At 36.2% G+C, this 24,600-nt stretch overlaps 1 protein-coding gene across 1 annotated transcript; it reads right to left on the bottom strand.

Moving 5' to 3' along the window:
- Positions 1-424: 424 nt before the first annotated feature.
- Positions 425-23,995, bottom strand: LOC129248452 (alpha-aminoadipic semialdehyde synthase, mitochondrial). The gene is made up of 10 exons (XM_054888006.1): positions 23,952-23,995; positions 23,502-23,701; positions 19,083-19,229; positions 12,182-12,358; positions 9,249-9,627; positions 8,607-9,181; positions 2,061-2,131; positions 909-1,993; positions 671-847; positions 425-609 (listed from the first exon to the last, which is right to left on the bottom strand). The coding sequence occupies exons 2-10, from the start codon at positions 23,622-23,624 to the stop codon at positions 491-493; spliced, it is 2,853 nt and encodes a 950-aa protein (XP_054743981.1). The 5' UTR covers positions 23,625-23,701; positions 23,952-23,995; the 3' UTR covers positions 425-490.
- Positions 23,996-24,600: the final 605 nt, after the last annotated feature.

The following is a 24,600-nucleotide window of genomic DNA, read 5'->3' on the forward strand; positions in this document are numbered from 1 at the left end:
AACCCATTCGGCTACGGCGGCCGCAAAATCTATTTTGCTCTCAGTAAAATTCGTTGCCGCAACGTACTCAACGGATCGATTGTCATCTGTCTTACGTATAAAACACAGAAACCTGCCAATAGATAAAAAGCTCCCACCTTAAACTCGATACATCAATTAATCACTTAATTTATGTTTCATTTTAGGAAATTCAAATATAACTTAATTTTTTTTCTTTTCAGAGGCAATACTCCTCAGGTAAACGTCATGGGACTAATAGGACATCGGTGAAGGATCTATAGATGTTGACATCAAAAAAATTTATACTATCAAAAAGTATTATTTACCCTAATAGCAATTTTGAGGAATAAAGAAGATTAAGAAAATGTACATATATACTTTTATAAAATAAATATTTTTCGAATTTTACTAAAATCGTGTAAATTATGTAGATATACTAAAGCATTTTGGTACGTAAAATTATATTTCATTAGAAGTAGAAAATATTTAGTTAGTTTAAAAATCTAGTTGTCTCCGTGGCTGTTAAGCCCTCAGCGCGTAGCCGCTGCAACATAGGCCGATAGATGTCGGGCGTGAACGGCAGACATACACCGCGTTCTTGTATTTCACCTAGAGAAACATGGAAATTGAGCAATTAACAGTGAACGAGGAAAGTATTTCATAAGCTCACCATCTAAAATCATTTTGGCCGCTATTGCCGCCGGTTTGCCTACGGTCTGGGCCATTGCTGAATGCCCACCAGGTTGGCCGTATACAACAAAGTTGATACCACGCTCCTCACGACGGCCATCCTGCCAGCGTATGCCCACTTCATGACGCAGTATAACCAAGTCCCGTTCGTGAGATTCTAAAATGGGCAGTAAAATGAAATTGAAGAGTTTAAGAGCTTTGCATTAAGTTAAATTTACCGAATGCCAAACGCTTTGCGAGGTAGTGACTTAGCGTATCCAATGGCGTGTTCATCTTTACCACCGGTGTATCTTCCAGCAGTCCAAGACTCTCGATGCCATCGGCATCTCCAATGCGTTCGACCAGTTTTTGCTTTAAATTCTCATAGAAGATGCTCGAATCGGACATGCCCAACATATTGATCACCAATTGGCGCCATGTTACCTCCGGTCCGTGCGGATGCAACATTGGATGCGGTTCGGGATCAATCAAACCAAGCAACTGCATCGGCTGCACACACTCGGAGAATCCTTTGTAACGAATGGTGCCACGCAACAGTGTATGCACATCTCTGCCTAGTCCATAGAGCTCTGCGTACTTTGTGGAATCGCGATTGGGGAAACCCTCTAGCGCAAAACCGGGCAGGAAATTTAGACTTCGTGGATTTGACATCAAATCGCCGCCACCAGATATCTCAACAATTTGACCTCTGCTCAAATACTTCGCCGCGGATAAAGTGTTTAGCAGCACACCGCGCGGTGACCAAGAGAATTTATAACGCAGCGCATTGCCTGAGTGCTCAGGCGCAGGTAGACCGCCACAGAAACTAACAAACGATTCAATGACACCACCCTTGTCCTTCACCTCGTCGATGCATTCCAATGCGAGCAGATGATCAATGCCTGGGTCGAGACCCACCTCATTCATGATGGTAACACCATTGCGACGCGCTTCCTCATGCAGCTCCTTAATTTCGTCATTCAAGTAGCTTGCCGTCACCATGTGTGTCTTCTCGGCCACACAGCATTTGGCCACCATGCTGTGCAGGCTGTAAGGCAGCAATGAGATGACAACATCTGCTTTGGCGCACAACTCTTGCAAATGCTCGATACCCTCGGTCACATTTAGATAGACACTGTCGACGCCATCGTAATCCTTGGCGAGTCGATCAGCTTCCTCTTTGAGCGCCGAGCAAACAGTAATTGAGACGTCTTTCTCGCGTGCTAGCCATTCGACCAGCGGCGCTGAAACCATGCCAGCACCCAGCACAAGCACATTTTTGTCCGTATCCAGGCGACCTTCAATTTTGTGACGGGAACGGTAGCTGTACAGAAAATCGGGAAAAATATTTCAATAAAAAGTTAGGCAATATAGCAAGCACATATAAATACTTGTTGGATTCACGCAGCTCCTGTATGTACTGGAAGTTATCTGTCAGTTTTCCATTGCTAGCGATGATTGCCTATAAACATAAAAGAAGAGGTTTCCGATAAATGGTATTAAGAAAAAACCTGTTCTAACATCTTTTGTGTTCATGACGAAAGTTGAATAACAAACTCTTTCGCACTCAGGAAGAGCGAACTAATCGCACCAATCCTTATCAACCTTCGTGATCACTCAAAACAACGACGGCACTGCTCAAGTCTTTCGATTTCGTACTTTTAACTCAGGCGACTACCATACCTTATCAGCTTTTCGTTCAGGGTTACCAGTCATACCAACTTATTGAGACAAGTAGAAATTTTTGATTTTTAACATTATGAAGATTTGGGGTTCTGTGCGGTTCTGTGAGGTTCTATTTTTTGATTCGGCTATTTGCGAAAGTGATAGCTGTGGGCAGGTTAGATATATCTACAATACTTTTCTGCCTCGTTCAATCCCTAATCACTTAATGCATTAGTTCTGAAGTGTTTTTGTTAGCAAGATCACTTTGTCCATTTGAAAAATTGTTTGCTAACAAAAGGAGTGAAAATAATGAGTTTCCAAAAACTCTTGAAATGAAAATTTCTGAAAAGTCGTACAGATTTCATTCATTTCAGAACAACGCGCATAGTGTGAAAAATGGTTTTCAATGAAGTATAGTAAATGTGCATTAGGGTGGAATCATTTTTTTAAACGGCTTTTGGCAGAGCTGCAGAAAGTTGGCTTTCCGTTTCAGAAATAAAGGTGGAAAATGTTATTTGTCTCATTATGTGCTAAGAGGTGCCGCCAACCGTTGCCGACCAGTTTTCCCAATCCGTTTTTCCCAAAACTTTTTTCCCAATGCTTACTTTTCCCAAAGGCAAATGTTCCCAAATTTTTTCATCCAAACTGTTTTTCCCAAGACTTTTTTCCCAAAAGTCATTTTTCCCAAAACTTTTGTTCCCAATAAAATAAATTCTTTAGAGGAGTTCTACGCAAAAATACGGTGGATTGCGTAGTCGGAGTCGGATTGATGAGGGTTATTTTTTTGAAGCGCGGCCGAAGGCCGCCCACGCGAAAAGGAGTTCTACGCAAAAATACGGTGGATTGCGTAGCCGGAGTCAGACTGATGAGGGTTATTTTTTTGAAGCGCGGCCGAAGACCGCCCACGCGAAAAGGAGTTCTACGCAAAAAAAAAAAACAAGTTTGGGAAAAATAGGATTTTAATTGAATTGGGAAAAATGGTTTTGGGAAAATTGGTTTGGGAGTTATTTTATTGGGAACAAAAGTTTTGAGAAAAATGACTTTTGGGAAAAATGGATTGGGAAAAGTGTACGGTAACCGCCGCCAACACCATTAATTTGTGAACAAATCGTAAATGCAACCTTTTCATTTCCACTTCCCAAAATCATGTCCTAACATGCGTGCAGGCCGTGTAACAGCCCACTTTGCCTGCAATAAACATTTCAATACAATAAAACTATCTAGCACTAGTTCACTGGTTCTGCTGTGATGAAGAGGAATCCATGGAATAATTAGTCACCAATTGTGAAGCATAGGTCACAGGAGACTCAGAATCCTGAGCTCGTACCTAATAGAGGATGAAGGAGCTGGTTCGATCCCTCGCAATACTAAATAGTTAAAATTAAGCACTTAGGGCGCACAATAGATCAATCTGGTCCCAGTACGTAAAGGCCTAACCCGTGCAACCATTACCATTACCATTACATGCGTGCATACATTCATGCATTCATTCGTGCATACGCTTGCATTCACTTTTGGTTGTTGCTAGTGTTTAGATGATTTCAAAACATTTTGTGACAATAATTGTCTTTCAGTGACAAGCTTTTATTGTGGGTGAGAAAGTAATTTTATTTCTTATTTATTATTATTATTTCACTTCAGTACTGCAGTTAAAACAAGTTTCAAACGTAAAACTTAAAATCTTTGACATATGACGCTTAGAGCTGTGTAGAATTTCCTGAAAATGATATCCGAAGATGGTAATATTTTGTGATTTTTATTAACCCTTATCAAGAAGAAATGAACTTTGTTATGGAAAACGGGGGGAGAGGCAGATCTGTATGTGTCTGCAGCGACAGCAAAACTACACTCATGGCCTCCTCCAATCACTTCAAAAGTAGTTGAGTGCTATAACTGAACCATGTCGGTAGACATAATATCCGGATGCTAACATGGGTCCCGGGACATGGGACCCTTTAGCTAGGATGGGCTCTAAGACCAACTTCTTTAGCTACGAGCCCGTTCTGCACACCCTTCTTCAGCTATCAAAGACAGTTTTAGCAAACGGACTACTTCAACCCACAAGCGGGCTTTGCAGGCTGAGAGAGGCTGCAAATGGACAAAACTGATGTTACCTATCATATCGGACCGATTGTCGCAGGTCCTCCTGACAGCTGGTTGGACTGATGACGGGCCACTTTCTGGAGGCGAAGCACATGGAAAAGGTAGGCATCTCAGACACTGCGTCTGAGGAAGATGAGACAGCGAACCACTTTCTATGCGTCTACCCGGCCTTCGCTCGAATCAGGCTTGAGGTCTTTGGCACTGATGTGTTAAAAAGCGACCACCTTGGCTCCTTGGCACCACAAGATCTACTCAGAGTTCTTCGGATGTTGTTGGTTAAATTAAAAAAAAAATTAAAAGGCAGCCCGAGTGCAATACAATGGACTTAATGTTGTCTGAGTGCTGTATTTCCTAGTTGTCACAAAAAAAAAACTCTTATCAAGGCAGCAGCGTGATTTGTTACCAACTGCAAAGATGTTAAGGTTACATTCTGTAGTCCATTTCATGACGATAGATATCGAAGGAGAGTTGGAGTACAACTCGAACAAGCTAGGAATAGCTGCCATTCTTATTTTTATGCCTCATACCAATGTATGTCTAAACAAAAATACATATCTTTTGATGTGTAAGTATTATAGAGGTGTTTTTTCAAGAGCTTCAGAAATATTTTTGGTATAAAGTTTTTATTATAATCCGGCAGATAATTTTCTTAATATAATATCCAACATATGTCCGCCGTGGCTACGCCTTACATGATCAATTCGATCTGTGCAATTTTTGTTCTTCTTGTTGCAATAAATCTGAATAATCTAAATAGGCGCAATCAGCAAAAATCCGACGCAACGTAACTCTTGCACGAACTGTATTTTATAGACACGTAAGCCATGATAGGTAGAAAGGTATGTAGGTGAAATAGTTGAAGTGCCGGTCTGGCACTCCTCAAGTAGCACTAAAGCGCCGTTTTGAGACCTCCAACAGGCAGATATCTACAGCTAGCCAGAGCTGTTGATATTATATACTAGATAAGATTGATGGGATTTAGGTTGGCGCACTGCCACAGGCTGCCGAAGAAAGGAGCACCCAGCGATCTTAATCGTCTAGCTTCTGAATCCGGACATTTACAGAGAAAGTGCTCAACAGTCTCCTTCTCCGAAAAGTCCCCACAGCTTCTGCAATGGTGGTTAAAGGGTAATCCTAGCTTTTCCGCGTGTGTTCCGACCATCCAGTGACCGGTAAACACAGCTATTAGTTTGGAAATTGAATGGCGTGGAGTCTCCAAGACTTTCTGTGTGCTTCGTCTATTGTTCTAAGGCCAAAGGGATTTTAAATAGCACGTGAAGAAATGGAGATCCATCTTTTCTGCGCTTTCCTAAGAAAGAATTTTCAAATTTTCCGCGTCGTCGAAGTACAAAGGCCAATAAATTGCGAACGACCAAGAATCGACATTTCGGAATCTCCTGCAAGATTTAAGTCTAGGAACTTGGCGGACAGATTTTCTTTCGAAGTAAATTTCCACAATTTTGAAACATTGTTCTGGCGCTAAAGGATTCATGAGGATTCACAATTCAAGCCTTAATGAACAGAAATGTCAACACAGTTCGCCATTCTCAGCTGTCAAGCCACAGTTATCGATATCGATAGCTCTCAAGTCGCTAAAAAACTCCAAATACTTTCGAAAATTGTTATATAAACCTAAGAACAACATCAAATATTTGAATAAACTTGTTTGGAACAAAATGCTTGACACTGGCAATAAAGAAATTGTCAAAATTCAATGGCATTTTGCAGCCACTTGCAATTGCACTTTATTATACTAAAATTGATAGACCATTCAATACCGGATACCAAAACTGGATACCAAAAATTATTTTTATTTAAATTATTTAAAAAATCTATAGCTCAAATTCGAAATTCTAAATAGACGCTATTGAAAAATATATTAAATATATCAAAAAAGTTCGTTGGTTTAGAATTTTAGTGAGTAAAATCTGGTAACCCTGTACTTCACTTGTCGCTGTTTTTAACTGATAAGTTCGCACTTTTATATGTAAGTATGTGTATGCCATATTTATTAAATATTTATAGTAAACGCGCCACATAAAATTAGCGTTTTATAGATTTCGAACATGAGTTTTAAAAATATAAAATCAAGAATATATCAAAATGAATCAAAGCTCAACCGAAACTCTAGAAATTAGTCGAAATGGAAAATGTTATGGGTTAATTTCGTTAAAGTGCACTGAAAAAAAATGTTTTCGTAAAATTTCAATGCATGCAAGTAACGGGATTACAGTCTGGTGAACGGCTCTCGACAAGACTATGTTTAGAAATAATAGAGAAAGTTCAACGGATGGCGCTTATATGTAACAGAGTCGCTCTTATAACCCCACTCTCTGATGCTCTGAATACTTTTTTCTTCTTACCTCCCCTAGGTTTAGTTGGTAAACAAAATGCAGGTAACACTGCTGCTCGGCTGGCCGCAAGTAATCACTGGCGCGATTTAGGTGTTGAACACTCGGCCATATCACTCGGTACGGGCTCAACAAATCCTGTGGACTATTGTTTGGGTGAACCATATTTTAATAGATTATTTAATACTCGAATTCCAGCTGGATGTTAGTGGGTTGACAATATAACTGGTCGAAAAAATTGCTTGCGGTTTCTTACTGATGGCTCAAAGCTTGGCGATAAGTTGACTTTGGCGACTACAGTAAGAAGTAAATAGTAAGCTTTTCGGCTTGTTGTTGTTGTAGTTTTTATTGTAGGAGCATAAGCAATACATATATAGGTAATGCTGCTGGAGTGACAGTCCTCGGCCGTATATAAATCCGGGTCGTTCCGGTCACATAGAACCGACTGTCGCGGGATCGTGTTTCGGCTCGTCTTCTCAAGGACTGTAGCATACTTCAAACTGAAACTCTCGCCATTAATAAGGTAGCTGTTTATTTAGGCAAAAATGTGACTGCATTTAGAGATATCGATCGAAATCGACACTCACACAGGCATCTTCATCGATAATGAAGCTGCTATTAAAACAATAATGGCCGTAATGACTACTAGGAACGCGTGTAACTGTACTGTATATCAAAAAAAAACGAACTCTGCGAGAATATAAAGGTCAGAATTTACTAGGCACCAGGGCAAAAGGGAATAAAGAAAGTTGACGAGCTTGCTAAGACCGGCTCCCGCTTGCCTAGGACGAGTACGTCGAACGTATATCCCTCACTCTCAGTTTTGAAGACGGAACTGGACAAGAAACCAACTCTGGAAGCACCGTCTATACGAGAAGTATCAACCCTCCAAAATAATGCTACGACCTTGCAGTATGAAAACAATAAACTTTATTCTATCACTCCCAAGGAAAGAATTTAAAATATTAGTTCGAGTGCTGAAGTGAGTTGGTCCAAAACGAAGCGTGCTACTTTTGTGAGGAAGAAAGGAGACGCCTCCTTTGCCACTGCCCTTCTCTAAGCAAAACTCGTTACAACTGCCTGAGATCGGTATACTTTTCATCTCTGAACGATATTGCTGACAAAAGTTTAAACTGTTTATTAAAACTCGGCAAGACATGTAAATGTCGCTATATTAGTTGCTTTGATCACAAGCCTCTGTCTCCTTGGATGATCTGTTCAAAGATTGAATGTACCTCGTTTCGACAGACATGCAGAAGCTGCAAGAATAAGGAGGAGGAAGAGTCTGAATGGTGGTTTGAATACTTTGGCCCATCATTCTTGAATGATGTGGATGACCTTAGAGATATAAGTGTCAGCCAGGCCAATGAATTAGCACTTAAAAGAAAATGGTTTAACGAATAGTAGCAGGTGAACTGCTACTGCTGCTTGGTTTAAAGACTGACTGCGACTTAAACTTACCTACCCACCTAAGTTACCGTACACATTTTCCGTTCTGCCTTGTTTCTGGTTTTCAAGTTGAATTTTGAACTTTGGTTTATTAAGTGACTTTTAGTCGAACTTTAAGATACTTGTTTGATCGATACTTTACGAGATATCGATCTCTACAGCCATTTACCGAGAAAATAATGAATTTATTTTTCCACAAACTAATATTTCTCTTAGCGAGCAATAAAAAAATGAGAAATTTCGCTTCGATTTTTTCGACAATTTGGCTCTTTGGTATAGGACTCTCTTCCATATACATACATATATTCACATATAGAGGCTGAAATATTAATTTTCGGTTAAAATGAAATCACTTCTTTTTTTACTCACCGACTTGATGGGATATGAGAAGTTCTCCTCTTCCAGTGGCTTTTTGGCGTCACTTTTGATTATATCATCCACAAAGGGGCTGATCAGTTCTCCAAAAAGGTCGGTCGACTCGCGCGGCAGCTGTGTCGGCATATTATCAATTGAGCATACCAAAACACCCGGGCCTTTGAAACTCTTCATATCCTTGTTACGATCTGCATCGTACAAACAAAAAGGCGTATCGATGGTGGTGCATTCGTTCATGAACTCAATGGAGCCGCCCGGATCAGCAGAGATATCGCAGATAGCCAACATGCGATGTGGTAGCGCAGGACTGCCTTTACTTGTGGGCAACCAAGGTGTATTCGCTGGTCGAAGTAAATTTTTAGCATCCGGTATACTAATCAGCTTCGGACTACCCACCGCCCAGTAAATACCATTGATAATCACCGAGGCGTAGGGCGCAATTTTCGAGCTGAATGTAGAGATGTAACGTTCAGGGAACTCATCATATTCACGTGCATCGAAGCCACCACCTTCACGTCGCTCCAAGTGATCCGTGCGGCTTACTTCACAGCCATACAATTTATTCTGACCTACGTGGGCACACAGAATTAATTATTTTCTGTTTTTTTTTTGTTTTCTTGTTTGCTCACTACTTACTGCCATGCTCAGCCACCTTGCGCAGCATCTCAGGCGGCACATATTCTATGGGTAATTCCTGGAACACCTCCTGCGCACCTTGCGACACATTGCCCGAACCAGTGAACACAACTGTCAACGGGCCAATGGACTTAGGCATCATGCCCAATGAGATTTCATAGCCACAATCTCGTATTGCTTGGCGCGCCATTGACGAGTTACGGTAATTATGCGCCGGGCCGATGTGCATGAAAGGTGTGTGATGACCCAGCGCCAGGAGCCGCAATCCAACACCATGTAGGATATTGACCATGCCCGCTACACCGGCGTACTTGCCAAATGCTACTTGACGCGCGCCACGCTCGTCCACTATACGTTCGTAATCAATCAAACGGATATTCTGTGAAAGGATATCAAAATCAGAATGACAGGTTGATTATAACATAATTAACTGCGAATCTGTGAAACAGGCAATTACAAGTCCATATGTATGTGTGTACCGCTGAGTACAAAAGCTGAATACATTGCGTATGCAAGAGTTCAAATGTATGTATGTGGATATGATTGTATGTATGCATATATTATGCTAGTGCATATGTGAATGTAATGGATTATTCATTGGCTTATTTGAGAGACACACTTCTGTGAAATGAGGTGAAAATTAAGGCACTGGTGTCAAATGCTGTCTCTAGACAGGTGAAGCTTTAAAAGCCATGCAGCAAAAAAAATTGTTGTTGTAGTTGTTTTAGCAGCTTGTATGGGTCGTTCCGATAACGTAAAACCGACTGTCGTGGGAAGGAAAAATATCATTTTCTGCTTAATTGACGCATCTATGTTCTCAGTCCATTCAGGAAGACAAGCCATTTGCCCCAATAGCTCTTGCAAGCTGCTACCAAAATAAAAGAAACTTCAATGGAAGGAAAATTTCGCAATTAGTGAAGACTATTTCTATCAATAAAGAAGAAGATCCTTTCTCCTACCATCACCAGCGCTTACACCCTTCATTAGGTGTTTGGCCGAGCTCCTCCTACTAGTTATTTGTGCGGTGCGTCTTGATGTTGTTCCACAAATGGAGAGACCTACAGTTTTAAAATGACTCTGAACGGAAAATAATTTTTACAAGGAGCTTATTCATGGCAGAAGTACACTAGGAGGTTTACCATTGCCTGCCGATAGGCGATAGCTATTCGGCAAACCCGTTTGCTATCATTTTCCGTTTCATCCACGGAGATTTTGAAACTGAGCACTTCCGAATGGTAGCAACGCAGCAACTCATTCGGCTATGGGGACCGCCAATGCATACGTAATAAAAGACTCATAGGCAAAGTCCACATCGTAGGTAGAATTTTCAGAAATCTCTGCTGCCGAGCAGCATCTCAAGTATGTCGTTTATTAAAAATACTTATTAATGCAGTTTATAATTAGGTTTTTTTGTTTTAATTGCGACAAACTCAGTACACCTCGGAAAGGTTGATTACATCGTCCCGTTGGTAACATTCAACAGGAACCTTTCCTTCCATCTAAGGCGGAATGGAGTAAGGGATTCTCACTAAACAACTTCGATACTATAGTCTATAATGATGGCTCTAAAATGGATTGTGGTCTTGGAGCAGGTATATATTCTCATGAACTTAAAATTCTAAAATTGGTACGTCTTCCTAATGCCTGCAGTACCTTCCCCTTTTAAAAGGAATATCGCTATTCTTTCGGATAGCCAAGCTGCAATCCAGACCCTGGATTCGGCTACCTCCAACTGGTCGAACAAAGTAGGAATAGCCATACCACCTTGAGTGAAAACCATAACGTCACCTTAATCTGGGTCCCGGGACATCGGAACATTTAAGGTTTCGAAAAAGCAGATGAACTGGCAAGAGAAGGATCTGTGATATCGGTACATTAAAGGTAATGAAAAAGCAGATGAACGGACAAGAGGGGGATCTGCCATGAATAAAGATTATGTAGGTGGCCCATAACGTTCTGCAAACTTTGCATGTCGTCTGATTCCTCCCTCTACAATCCGCGATGCGTAGATATTTTGAGAAAATCGTATTCTTGATTGCACCCAGTGGAGTGAATAACGATTCAGTTGTAGATGGAGGAATCAGACGCAGATGCAAAGTTTGCAGAACGTTATGACCCACCTACAACCTCAGAAAATGTCAACATTGATAAACATGAAATAACGGGACGCCTGCAGACCCACGGCGGTCATAACTGGCTTTTGGGGAACAAGCAGCCAAAATGGGCATCCCTTATACCACATACAGTCACAGTTTCAAGCAACCAGAGAAAAAGAACACGATTTTCTATTTTCTCTGCTATGTTTCCTTATTGAAGCTGAATTCTCCGTGCACTTTGCAGGCCAAACTCTGATCTACCGACGTGAAAATTAGAGTATTTTTCCTAACACAAATACAAATTTGAACGAACGCCTTATAAGTTAATGATATCCTTCGCACAGCTTCTTCTTTTTTCTGTGATACTATTTTTGCGAGCATTAACCAGATGTGCCAAGACAGGAAATTGTTTTGAATCTTAGTGCCTGTATTTTTGGCAGGATCTCATTCTAGGCTAGGTCTGCCATTCAACTTGACATATTTTCATATTTCGCGATTTTCATTTTAGTTTGTCAAAAGATGAGAACACCCTTTACTTTGTCGCCGATTAAACGCTAAATTAGCGCTTCAAACTCTCACTCAACGTCTTACGGTCACATTTCCCACTCCCACCATGAATCTACAGCTCGCATGAGGAAAATATGAAATAAATGCGAGATGAATAAATGGCGAATTTTAGTTGCGCAAAATTAATCATCGAACTTTTTTTTGAATAATTTTTATTAAATAAAACAAAATAATTTTGCGTGATGGAAATCTTGGTTTTAGTGAAACCTTTCGGTAGGGTGATTAATTTTGCGCCGTCTTGTAGAAACTACATCGATTTTCATTACTTACTTTCTCCAAAACAGCATCCAGCAATGGCATATTGGACTCCTGTGCTTTAATAGTATGCGAAAAGAAGCAATATGTTTTTCCTGGTATGAGGGCATCGATCGGCACCTGTTTGACACCAAATATCACAGAAGCCTCGCTAATGTCCTCCTGTACAGTAGCGCCAGAATGCAAGTACACCTGTAGCATTAGAAAGAAAAAATAATATTTGAATTATTTATTTTGTTTGTAGATTACATTTAGAAAAATTCTAAATTCGTTTCAAATACTCTTAGAAAAGAGTTTCTTAGATTTTGAATCCCGAATTCGCTTTTAAAATGGAGAATTTTTTATTTCAGAAATTTAAAAAAAAATTTTTCTAATTGGCACAGCAATGTCAATTAAGTTAAAAAGGACTTTTCAAAAAAAGGAATTCTAAAAAGTCCGCCATTTTGTTATTTTTAAAAAAAATTTTCCCATTGTAGCACCTGCCAGAATGGCAAGCCTACAAAATAATAATCAGTTTAACTTTTTCGTTTCAGATGTCCTGAAGAGCCAAAATCCTGTTGATTAGCCACCTATATTTTTTTAAGGCGCTTACTTTGGTGTCTAAATTCCTAAAAAATATCTATAAAAAATGAGTATTTGACCAGATTACTACCTCAATTTCGATTTTTCTTTTGGTCCCTAAAATGCCAAAACCAAGTCGAATCTGGTGTAGCGTAATTTAACCCTTTACTGCATGAATTAATAAATCATTGAAAAAAATTGTTTCATGGTGAAAATAACTTTACTGGATTATCAATAAGACATACTAAAGGAAAAATAATGAAACAAAATTTACATTTTGGTTCTTTGTTCTTAGCCAAAAACGTATTGTGAAGCATGATTCAATTATTAAAGGTTTGCTCACTTGTAACATTAGAATTCTCCCTGTAACATTAGAACACTCCCTTACAAAAGGTTGCATTTAAAAAGGATGGAAAAAATGGAAATATTAAATACCTTTTGCTTAAAATGGTAGCAAAATAGTCCTTTTTTAGTTAAATTATAAAAAATATTTAGTATAAATGGAAGTTGCCAAATATGATATTAAAAAAATCGTTTAACTTAATGCCAGAATTATATTTTGTGAATTAATTTTTAAATTCAAAACTGATCACGAAGTATCGCCAATATGTCGCTATTATGTTACCTTAGTATTATGACCTTGAATTCTTTCATAGAAGAAGCGGATTCATCATAAATTTGGTTGACTAAAAACCAACTTTGAACATACTCACGGCGCTCTTCTTTACCATGCCTTGTCCACGTGAGTTTGGAGTTTTGACCACCCAGTCAAGATTATTCTTACATTCATAAATACTTAACAAACTACTTGCACTTATTTAAAGTAATTATTATTATATCGACGGCAGCCACCGTAGCCGAATGGCTTGATGTGTGACTACCATTTGGAAGTGCAACGGTTCGAAACCGCGGGCCTGAAACACCAAACGATAGGAAATGTTGTTTGTAATAGTGGTCGCCCTTCGGCAGGCAATTACAAACCTCCGAGTGTATTTCTGCCATGAAAAAGATCCTCATAAAAACCATCTGCCATCCGGAGGCTGTGATTAGTTGCATATTTCTAATGAGCTCTTGTACGTAAGTTATGTATTTTTTAAGTAACCTAGTAAGTACTTTCCCAACCTATATTTCAAAAGGCATGGGGCTCAAATTGTCAAAACGTCCATCTTTCACGTTCATTGCCCCAAAAAGATGCGCTATCATATCCTGCTTTTAACTGTATGTCAGGATGTTTTCCATATCGTTTTGGTTATGGACATACCGAGCAAGTTCTTGTGTTTAAAACCCCTTTTGAAGACGAAATATTTCTCCTACAAATTTTACTTTTCTTCCACTTTTGCTAAAAATTTCTACAGTTAGCAACCCAGTGTCTTGCTAAGGGACCCAATTTGTCAAGAGGGAATGAGAAGGCTGCTTACTGAGAAAACCTTTTATTATTGAATCATGATTGTTAAGTATAGAAAACAGTTGAAAAGCGGAAAAATGATTATCCGTCGAGAAAGATGAGTATATCGACTCCGTAAAAGTATTTTTTTTTTCGTCACTATACTTACAATCGTTTTTTGAAAATGAATCACTCGCACTTCAATTCTGATTTTTCATCCACTTACACCTATTATTGCTAAATATATATTTTATGGACAAAAATAGTTTGCATTATTTTATAATACTTCGTTTGGAAATAAAGTTGAATCATACGTGGGCCCACATGAAGTAAAGGATTCAATAAAATTTGACAAAAGCAAAAATCAAACCAGCTACATACTGATCAAGGCGAATCTATTAAAGGGGGTAGCAGTAGACCGGGCGATTTTTTTTGTTTGTTTTTTATTTCGCTGTGTACATTTGAATGCCAGCACAAAATGAAATGACGAAGAGCCGTTCCATTCGCACTATCGTCGTATGCTTCTTACTTCAAATTAAAGTGGGCTCTTCAACGCTGTTTGTGCTTTTCTTTTTCTTTACTATTTTCTTTGGTCGTTATATTCCAATGTAATACAAAATATTGTTGTAGGTTCATTGCCATCACCTTTAACAGATCCGCGTTGCTACCTCTACCGCCACCTGCTCAAGGTGCCTTGGAATGGACAAAAAAATATTTCGTTTTGTATCATTTTTTTATTAATAGTTAATTGAAAATCTTTCATCCAATCTAATCACAGATTTCTTTGCAAAACAGCGCTAAACAAAAATTTAGTGAGTTATTAACGTTTCATTAAAGATTACCATTTCTTAAATTTATTGCTTAATAAAATTGGAACAAAGTTCAAGTTTTAATATTTTTTGCAAACCTATTCGGCTTCAAAAGCTGTCTTCAAAAATTTTATAAAAGTAATTTGCTTTCATACGAATCCCCTAAAAATAACTTAATTGGTAACCGATCAAGGTGGTACGACTCGATAGGATAAATAAAGTGAGAAACAAACTGCCTGTATCGCAGACTCATAAAATCAGGGCAACTCAGGAGAGCTCAATAAAGTAGAATCAACCAAGCAACTGTTACAGTACTAAGTTGAAGACCTGTTGAGTACTTCCTGAGTTCCTATAGGGGAATGCGCTCGTTCGCTTTATAAACTCTCTTGGTAGTCACCCATAGCCGGAAAAAACTTGCAACATTCTCTATGGAAGTGTTCCACCTGCGTTCGCCAAACTGACTTAAGATCCATCTACCCAAGGGTAGATAGTCAAAAGAGCCCCTACAACTCGCTTTGCTCTGAGAAGCCATCGGAATAAAAATCCACGGCCCAGCCAGTTCTTCTATCAAAAATTAGCTGGTAGCCTGTTAAAGGAGCCTGTTTAAAGGCTGTAGCGCTAGCGAGCAACCAAGCAACTGCCACATTGATGGCTATGGCTAGAAATATAGAGAATGATAACTAACTTGATTGAGAGCAATCAGGAAGCCTAAGTTTGAGTTTGACGGAGACCTTCTGGCAATTTTAGCTTCTGCCAATACATCTGTGCATAATTGCTCTAGCCTTGGTTAAAAGTCTTTTACTCCACCCAATCCTCCCCTGTTGGGTTGATAGTGAAGAAGAACACAGTTAATAGCAAATAATTATTATTGACTACTTCGCTGACAAGTGGCACTCAAAAAATATTTTTTTATTAAATTTATTTACAGCTTGTTTTTGTTTTTCTGTTTTTCTACGTTGCTTTTTGTTGGATTGGCCCCCCGTGGAGTGCTGTCTTATCGCTGAAAGTGCCGTGTGACGCATGTATGTGTTATATACTCCACGGGAGGCCAATCCTACAATTAATTATGATTTTATGTACATTAGGCCGGGTGGCAAATAAAAGTTAGTACTTGTAGAAATTTTTTAAGCTAAATCACTGGCACTGGTTAGGTTTTTTAGAAAAGCATATATTTGAAAGTAGTTAATTTGGTTTTTGGGACCACATACTTTTTTACTATGCATGAGAAAACTTAAATGTATTGTATTTATGGTTTTCAGTACTTTCTGAAAAAAAATTCTAGTTTTTTTTCTTTTTGTTTTTTTCGTAAAAAATTCGTGTTTTGCGAAAAATAATTTTAATACTCAGAGTTTTCATTAGAGTTAGTTTTTTTTTTGGCTACATATTTTTTTATTATAAATGTTAAAAAATTAAATTAAATTCTTTTTTTTTTAATTATTGCATTTTTTGAAAACAGCTGCTCAACGAAACTTTACCTTTTTTTATTTTTTTTTTCAAATAAGTGCAGTTTTTGGACAAACATGTTTTTTCTAATTTTTTAATTGGTTTTTTGGACCACACATTTTTTTATTATACTTATAAATCTAGAAAAATTATATTTATTGTGTTTTGTTTTCTGGGTTTTTTGGAATTTTTTAGTTTATTTTTGTAGAAAAATGAAATAAATTTTTTGTTTTTGTTTTCTGTACTTTCTGAAATTTTTTTCTCAAAGTTTTAATTTATTTTTTTAGCAACGTAAAAATTGTAGAAAAATGAAATATTTTTTTTTTTTGGTTTTGTTTTCTGTCCTTTCTGAATAAATTTTTTTTAATAAATGCGTTTTTTGGAATTTTTTAGTTTATTTTTTTAGCAACGCGAAAAATGTAGAAAAATGAAATAAATTTTTTGTTTTTGTTTTCTGTACTTTCTGAAATCTTTTTCTCAAAGTTTTAATTTATTTTTTTAGCAACGTAAAAAATGTAGAAAAATGAAATATTTTTTTTTGTTTTTGTTTTCTGTCCTTTCTGAATAAATTTTTTTTAATAAATGCGTTTTTTGGAAATTTTTAGTTTATTTTTTTAGCAACGCGAAAAATGTAGAAAAATGAAATAAAATTTTTTGTTTTTGTTTTCTGTACTTTCTGAAATTTTTTTCTTAAAGTTTTAATTTATTTTTTTAGCAACGTAAAAAATGTAGAAAAATTAAATTTTTTTTTTTGTTTTTGTTTTCTGTCCTTTCTGAATAAATTTTTTTTAATAAATGAGTTTTTTTTGGAATTTTTTAGTTTATTTTTTTAGCAACGCGAAAAATGTAGAAAAATTAAAAAAATTTTTGTTTTTGTTTTCTGTACTTCCTGATATTTTTTTCTCAAAGTTTTAATTTATTTTTTTAGCAACGTAAAAAATGTAGAAAAATGAAATATTTTTTTTTGTTTTTGTTTTCTGTCCTTTCTGAATAAATTTTTTTTAATAAATACGTTTTTTTGGAATTTTTTAGTTTATTTTTTTAGCAACGCGAAAAATGAAATACATTTTTTATGGTTTTGTAATTTTAATTTTAACTGCTGTCTGAACAAAACCTTCCGTATTTTTAATTTTATTTTTTGTTTAAGTGCAGTTTTTTTTTATAAAAAAGCATTTTTTTTAAGTATTTATTTTTTTAGCATATATTTTTTTATGAGAAACATTGTAAAATTAAATTTATTTATTTAATTATTCCTGCTTTCAGAATTTTTTTTTAAGTATTTCATTTTTTTTTATTATAAAAGCAGAAAAATTTACTTTTTTCTGTTGTTTCTGAATAAGACTCCATTTATTTAGAAGTAAATGCGTTTTTTGGAAAATCTAATTTTTTCTAAATATTTACTTGTTTTTTGTTTTTTGATCACATATTTTTTATTGTAAAAAAAAAAATTAAATATACGAAAGGTTTTATTCAGACAGCATTAAATTTATTTCATTTTTCTACTTAGCAAAAATTACAAAAAACTCATTTATTGAAAAAACTGTGTACAGAAAGTACAGAAAACAAAATTTAAAAAAAAAATGTCTCTTTTTTCTACATTTTTTGTGTTGCTAAAAAAATAAATTATAAAGATTCCAAAAAACGCATTTATAAAATTTTCTCAAAGTTTTAATCTATTTTAAAATTCTAATCTATTAAAAAATGTATATAATTTTTCTACTTTTTTAAGTATAATAAAAAAATATGTGGTCCATAAAACTACAATAATTAAATATTTAGTCAAAAAATTGTTCCCAAAGACCGCACTTATTTGAAAAATTAATTTAATTTTTTTCTCCTCTTTTTGTGAATAAAACTTTCCTCTTTCCTATTTTTTTTTTAAATATACGCGTTTTATGGAAAAATAATTTTTTCTGTTTTTAATTTCTTATTCGGTACCTTTTTGTTTTAATAAAGATAGAAAAATTAAGTTAATTTTTGTTTGGGTTTTCTGTGTTTCTGAATAAAGATGTACTATTGTTTTTTGTTTTTTTTTTATGAAAAAGGCTTGTTTTTGAAAATTATAAATAAAGAAAAAAATTAATAAATTTAGTTTAGTTTTTAATACTTGCTGAATAAAAAAAAAATTTTTTCAAATAAAAGCATTTTTGGCAAAAAAACAAAATTCTTCTCGAAATGGGGGATAGCAAATTCACATTTTACTGCCATTCATACAGTTAGCGCCAGCAATAAAACGGAGTGAAAGTGAGACACATGAGCGTTATTTCAATAGAACTTGAAATACACTTCCAATACAATCAATTCGCAGGCTTTTACTTCTATTTTTCAATATTTATGGGGGCACAGAATACATAGTCATATCTACGTAGGTGTGTACTATGTACTAAGTACTTAGCCCTGGTAAGCGGCGGAAACTTAATCGTAAATTTGTTCGCAGCTTTTTTTATAGTTTTGTACTAATCAAAACATCAATCTTTGATAATCATAACAGCTGCTAATCTAGCCAACAATTTTTTGCTAATTGCGTAACTAAAAATTAAAAAACAACAAAACATTGATTTGATGTGGTAGCGAAATTTGATTGTGGAGAATTTATAACTGCCTAAAGCGAGCTGATTATTTTCATTTACTTTTGTTTCATTGTAAAGGTGGCAAATCCAATCTCAGTTGGCGTGCAAATAATTAAAATTTCCTAAACCCTGTACCATATCCTCCTTACCTGCATGGGATAGGCGCGTCTATTCGAGGGCTGCACTATCACTTTGACACCTTTTTTCACCAATTTTTGCACGTGCGATGGCCCAAAAGGCGCACGTCTCTCCCACACGGATTGATCCTCCCGTCGTATGGCAATCACTTTGCCATGCTGAAATTGAAATTACAAACATATTAATTTACTATGTGTATGTTTATATTAATTTAACGAGTATTAAGCATTCACAGAGCTAAAAATGTACTATAAGTGCAATAAATGAAGAAAATTATAGTAAGCTGGGCCAGAGCTTGCGAGTCACATTTCTATTAATCTGTGCACTTTAAAAAAAATCGATTAATTCTAAAGTGTTCAGTTCAATTAATTGTTTATTAAATTGTAATTCACGCTTCCCTCTTTTCACACGAACAGTTTGTGAAGTCTAGAAGGTCTCATTAAAGAAATGGTATCAACTGGGGGGAATAGCGTCCGGATTTGGCTGGAGGGGTTTTGAGAAATACATAGTATTTTCATAACTGTGACATTCAAAAGGCAAGAACAACATACATACATATATCAGTCTAACTTGTGGAGAGAGGGCTAACGTTTTGTTTTTTCATCATCTTTTAGATTTTCGCATATAAAAAATGTATTTAAAATTAGCTCCTAAGTACTAAATATTTACAAATGCATATGACAAAAGTCGAAATTATCAAAGTAAACTGCAAATTAAAAGCACCTTTTAACCTTAGATTCATTTCATTTAATTTTTTCAACAATTAATATACGAGTATTGGGGCTTTCAATAGGAGCATAAGAAGTTTGCATTTAAATTTATATCGAGAATTTCTGAATGAAATTGAATTTCGCTAAATTGCGGTAAAGTTTTTTTGGAGTGAATTGTTCACCACTCTTCTATATGCAGTGTGTCAAACAAGTTTTAGTACAGTGAGTTATTTTTATTTTTTTATTTTTTTTTTAATTTTGTCTAAAAATATGGTTAGTATGAACAACAACAACAAATGCAATATATTTTAAGTGGGCAACCTTTATGAAACATACAAAACAAATTTATCAACTTTTCAACAAAATTTCAAACTTTTTACTGAGAATCAAAATACATTTTCTTTTCGTTAATTTTGTATAAAAATATAGTCTAGTACAACAAAAGCATCACAGTTGCAAACAACCGGAGAAAAAGGAAACAATCTTCCATTTCCTCTGTGAATGCCCTGCCCTATGGAAGGACAGAATGTTAACCCTGGGCAAACCGCTGTTCGAGGAGCTCGAACAACTGTCTGGCTTAGATGTCAACAACCTAATAAGGTTCCTGAACCGCACAGACTGGGTGTAGTCATGCCGTAAATAACAAGTTGGTAACGAGGATGTGGCAACAAAATGGTGCGGAAGCACTAGTTGGATTCAGGATGAATCACCACTCTAACCAACCAACAACAAAAGCAAAATATTTGAAAGCTGCAAACTTTAGGAAACAAAAACAATGCATCAAATTTTCAACAAAATTTTAAACTTTGTTTTTAAATATTAATATTTAAATATTTTTTTTAATATAGTTCATACTTTAACTAAAGCAGCATATTTTAAAGAAGCATTAAAGTATGAAACATAAAAAACGATTCATAAAACTTTCAACAAAATTTCGATTTTTTTTTAATTTTTATTTTTGTTAATTTTATATAAAAACTAGCTGTACCCGGCGCGCGTTGCTACGCCAACAACTAAAATAAATTTAAGAAAAATAACTTTAAAGAAAGTCAGTACACAAATATTCAATTCATTCTAAACCATTCTATTGATTTTGTTTATTTCGAAAAAATTGTGACATTACAAAGTTTAGTTTCAATTCAATGTTTATTGAAGTGCTGTGGGATACACAATATTTCTTGTCTATGAAATGTCATATTCGTTTCCTCTGTGTAAAAATATTTACATGGTCATACTAATTTTTATGACAATCGGTTAAAGGGGGCAGAAGTTTCTACTCAGCAGCGCCACCTGGTGGCGAGTGGCATCAATGAGCATATTCTACAAACCTCCTCCGTGGAAAAATACGTATATATACCAATTTTTATAATAATCGGTCTAGTAGTTTTTGAGTTCATCGATGACATACAGACAAACATTCATTTTTATATAACAGGTGGCGCTAAAGTAATCCTCCTATCAGAAAATGCTATAAATTTTGCGATTGGCCCCTAATTTCAATTCTGTTTTGACATTTGTGTAGTAAACACATGCGAAATACACGTTAATAAAAAATGTTACGCTACACTGCTCCAGAACGCGGAATATTGCTGACTATTTATTTGACCAATAATCGGTCGGTGACTTTGGCACAACGTGAATTTCGTCGCAGATTTCCTCGCCGTCCAACGCCTACTGGTGAAACACTGCGACGTTTAACCGCTCGCCTCGAAGAGACTGGCACAACACGAGATGCTGCCAGGCGTGGCAGACCCCGGAGTAGTCGTTCTGCAGAGAATATTGCTGCTGTAGGATGTCATGGAAGCGCCGTCGACATCGACCAGACGACGTGCCACGCAAATGGGTATCAGTCGACGGTCTTTACAGAGAATTTTGGTACAAGATTTGAAGATGTTTCCGTACAAAGTCCAGACGGTGCATCAGCTGTTAGCTGCTGACCGCCAATCGCGTCTAACATACGCCATCCTTAATCACCACCAAGCGGATTTTTCATCAAAAAAAATCATGAGTGATGAGGCCCATTTCCATCTTAGCGGTACGTAAATAAGCAAAATTTACACTTCTGGGGCACTGAAAATCCGCATGTAACCCACGAAGAGTCATTACACCCGCTCAAAGTTACTGTATGTTGTGCTGTTTTCGCTGGAGGAGTGATTGGACCTTTTTTCTTCGAAGGCGTCGCGGGCCAAACGGTTACTGTAAATGGTGAGCACTACAGAGCAATGATCAACGAGGTCTTTTTGTCGCAACTGGATGAATTGGGATTGGAAAGCATGTGGTTCCAAAAGGACGGTGCAACGGTACACACTGCACGTGCCACAACCGATATGCTGAAGGATGCATTTGCACTGGCCAGCAAGATCGCCTGATTTAACCGCTCCAGACTTCTTTTTGTGGGGCTTTTTGAAGTCGCGGGTTTATGTCAACAAGCCTCAGACTCTTGCAGCTCTTAAAGACAATATCCGTCAAGAATGCGAGGACCTATCGCCGGAAGTTTTGGCCAAAGTGATGGAAAATGCCATAAAAAGGGCTCAAATGGCAATCAACTGTGGCGGCGGCCATTTACATGACATCATATTATCGACTTGATGTAAAAAAAATTAAAAGACCAAATAAATATAATCCACAAGAAGAATCAAAGTTTTTAATTTTTTTTTTAAATTACAGCCAAAAAACATCGCAAGGTTACTTTTGCGCCACCTTGTATAAAGATATAATTCATACAAAAACAAAAGCATAATATAAGGGGGAAACTTTATGAAACATAAAATAAAACTTCATTAAATGTTCAACAAAATTTCAAACTTTGCACTGAGAATCAAAATTCTATTTTTTTCTGAAACATTAATCCTACGTTGTGTAATCCTATTACACCTAAGGACTTGAGCTTTCAGGTAACTTCCTAAAATTTAATTTGCTATCGATTTATGGATGTAACCTTTTAAAAAGGATCCTCAAACAGAGCGAAGAAATGCCAGACCCGAGTGCCCAACAGAAGGTTTTAAAATAGTTGTCCAACGGAGGGTTAAAAAATCATCAAATTTTCAACAAATTTCAAACTTTTTACTGAGAACTATTTTTACTTTTCTGATATGCAGTTTTGTAGATAATTTAATTCTAATTCGTGTACATATTCTTCCATACAACGCCTGAAGGCGTGAAACAAATGTAGCGACTGTCTGCATACAAATTTTTAAAAATCAACAGGAACTTTCCACAATTACAAACTTGCACTTTAAAGTTATGAAAATCAAATTTGGAAATTTAGAGTAAGAAAATCGAAATTCTAAACAAAATTTTAAAATTTTTTTGAATTTTGAACAAAGTATCAAAAATAATTTTAAATACAAAATTCCATGCAAAATTAATAAAAAAAATTCCCATGAATATTATGAATAAAAATCACTGTTTCACGACTTTTTTGACTGACGGCTAAAACGTTTTCAATTTTACGTACAATTTTCTTCTTAAGCTCCACTGAAAAGGTTTCAGTGCTTCATATGATCTGATTCAGATCGTAAGATATTTACTCAAAATCCGCCACCGAGAGGTGTAGGGAGAGTCCCCAAATTCTGATTCAAATTTTCGGTAGTCATTTTTAATTATTTCCAAGTGCAAACTTTCATTTTGGTTAGACAATTAGGTCATAAAAAATGGACTATGCTTTTGGAGTATTTATCCCTATTGAAACACGCTTTCGGATTATATTTTGCTACTCACATGACGCCATCTAATCAATGGCTTTGTCGCTCCATCCTTAGCCGTTATCAAATTGCTCTTTGTTGCTGTGGCCGTTGCGGTAGTCACCGATAGTGTGGCACGAGACTGCAGCAATCGCATCATCTTATTGCCTATTTTGTTAGAAACTCATCCACTCGTGAATAAATTATTTAAATGTAGTACTAATAAGCAGGTACGAACTTTAAAAAAATATTTCTATTAAAATCACAAAAAAAAAATTGTATTATTGTATTAATAATATTTATTTATTTATTATTATTAAAAAAAATTATTTTGTTTATTTTTTTATTATTTAGTTATTTTTATTACACCCAATTTATGTACAAACATATATATATATATGTATGAGTGAATGTATGTATATATGTAAATTAGTATTTTCCCTTTTATTATTGACAATCACTAATCGAAGCCCAATAACAATCGCACTTCCTTTCTAAGTATATGACGACTGACTTTCAAACTGTTTCCTGCGAGAGTTTAAATCGTTCTAATCGCCACTGGAGTCCGACGAGCCCATATCAGTCACCCAGTCAGCAGCAAAATTTCGTACGAAATCTTTCATGCCCGAAAAAGAAGAAAAAACATAAAACGAATAATTCATAAATATAACGAAAATGCTCTCAATGCTCTCCGCGCGCTGATAAGGCGATCCACGCGTATCAATGAATGGACACATCATTTGCACATAAATGTGCATACACCAGTCTTCAAAATAATAGTAACGCAAGGAATTGCTCAGTTCAAACTCATTTCTTTATTATTTAAAAATAGTATATTTTAGAGGGCTAACGTTTGTCAAAAAAGTACCGAGAAATATTCAATGAAACGCAAAATAATTGTTTAATCATCAAAATTTATTTTGTCGCCTTCAAAACAGACTCCATTCGAAGCAATACACAGATGGCAAAGATTAGTCCAGTCATCAAAGCACCTTTTAAACGCGTTTGAAGAGATCTCCTTCAGCTCCTTCAGCGAATTCCCCTTAATGGCCTCTATCGACGCAAAGCAGCGTCCGCTGAGTGGCAATTTAAGTTTTGGGAAATGGAAAAAGTCTCAGGGTGCTAAATCCGTTGAA

Source organism: Anastrepha obliqua, chromosome 5 (genome assembly GCF_027943255.1).
Source record: "Anastrepha obliqua isolate idAnaObli1 chromosome 5, idAnaObli1_1.0, whole genome shotgun sequence".
NCBI classification, from domain to species: domain Eukaryota; kingdom Metazoa; phylum Arthropoda; class Insecta; order Diptera; family Tephritidae; genus Anastrepha; species Anastrepha obliqua.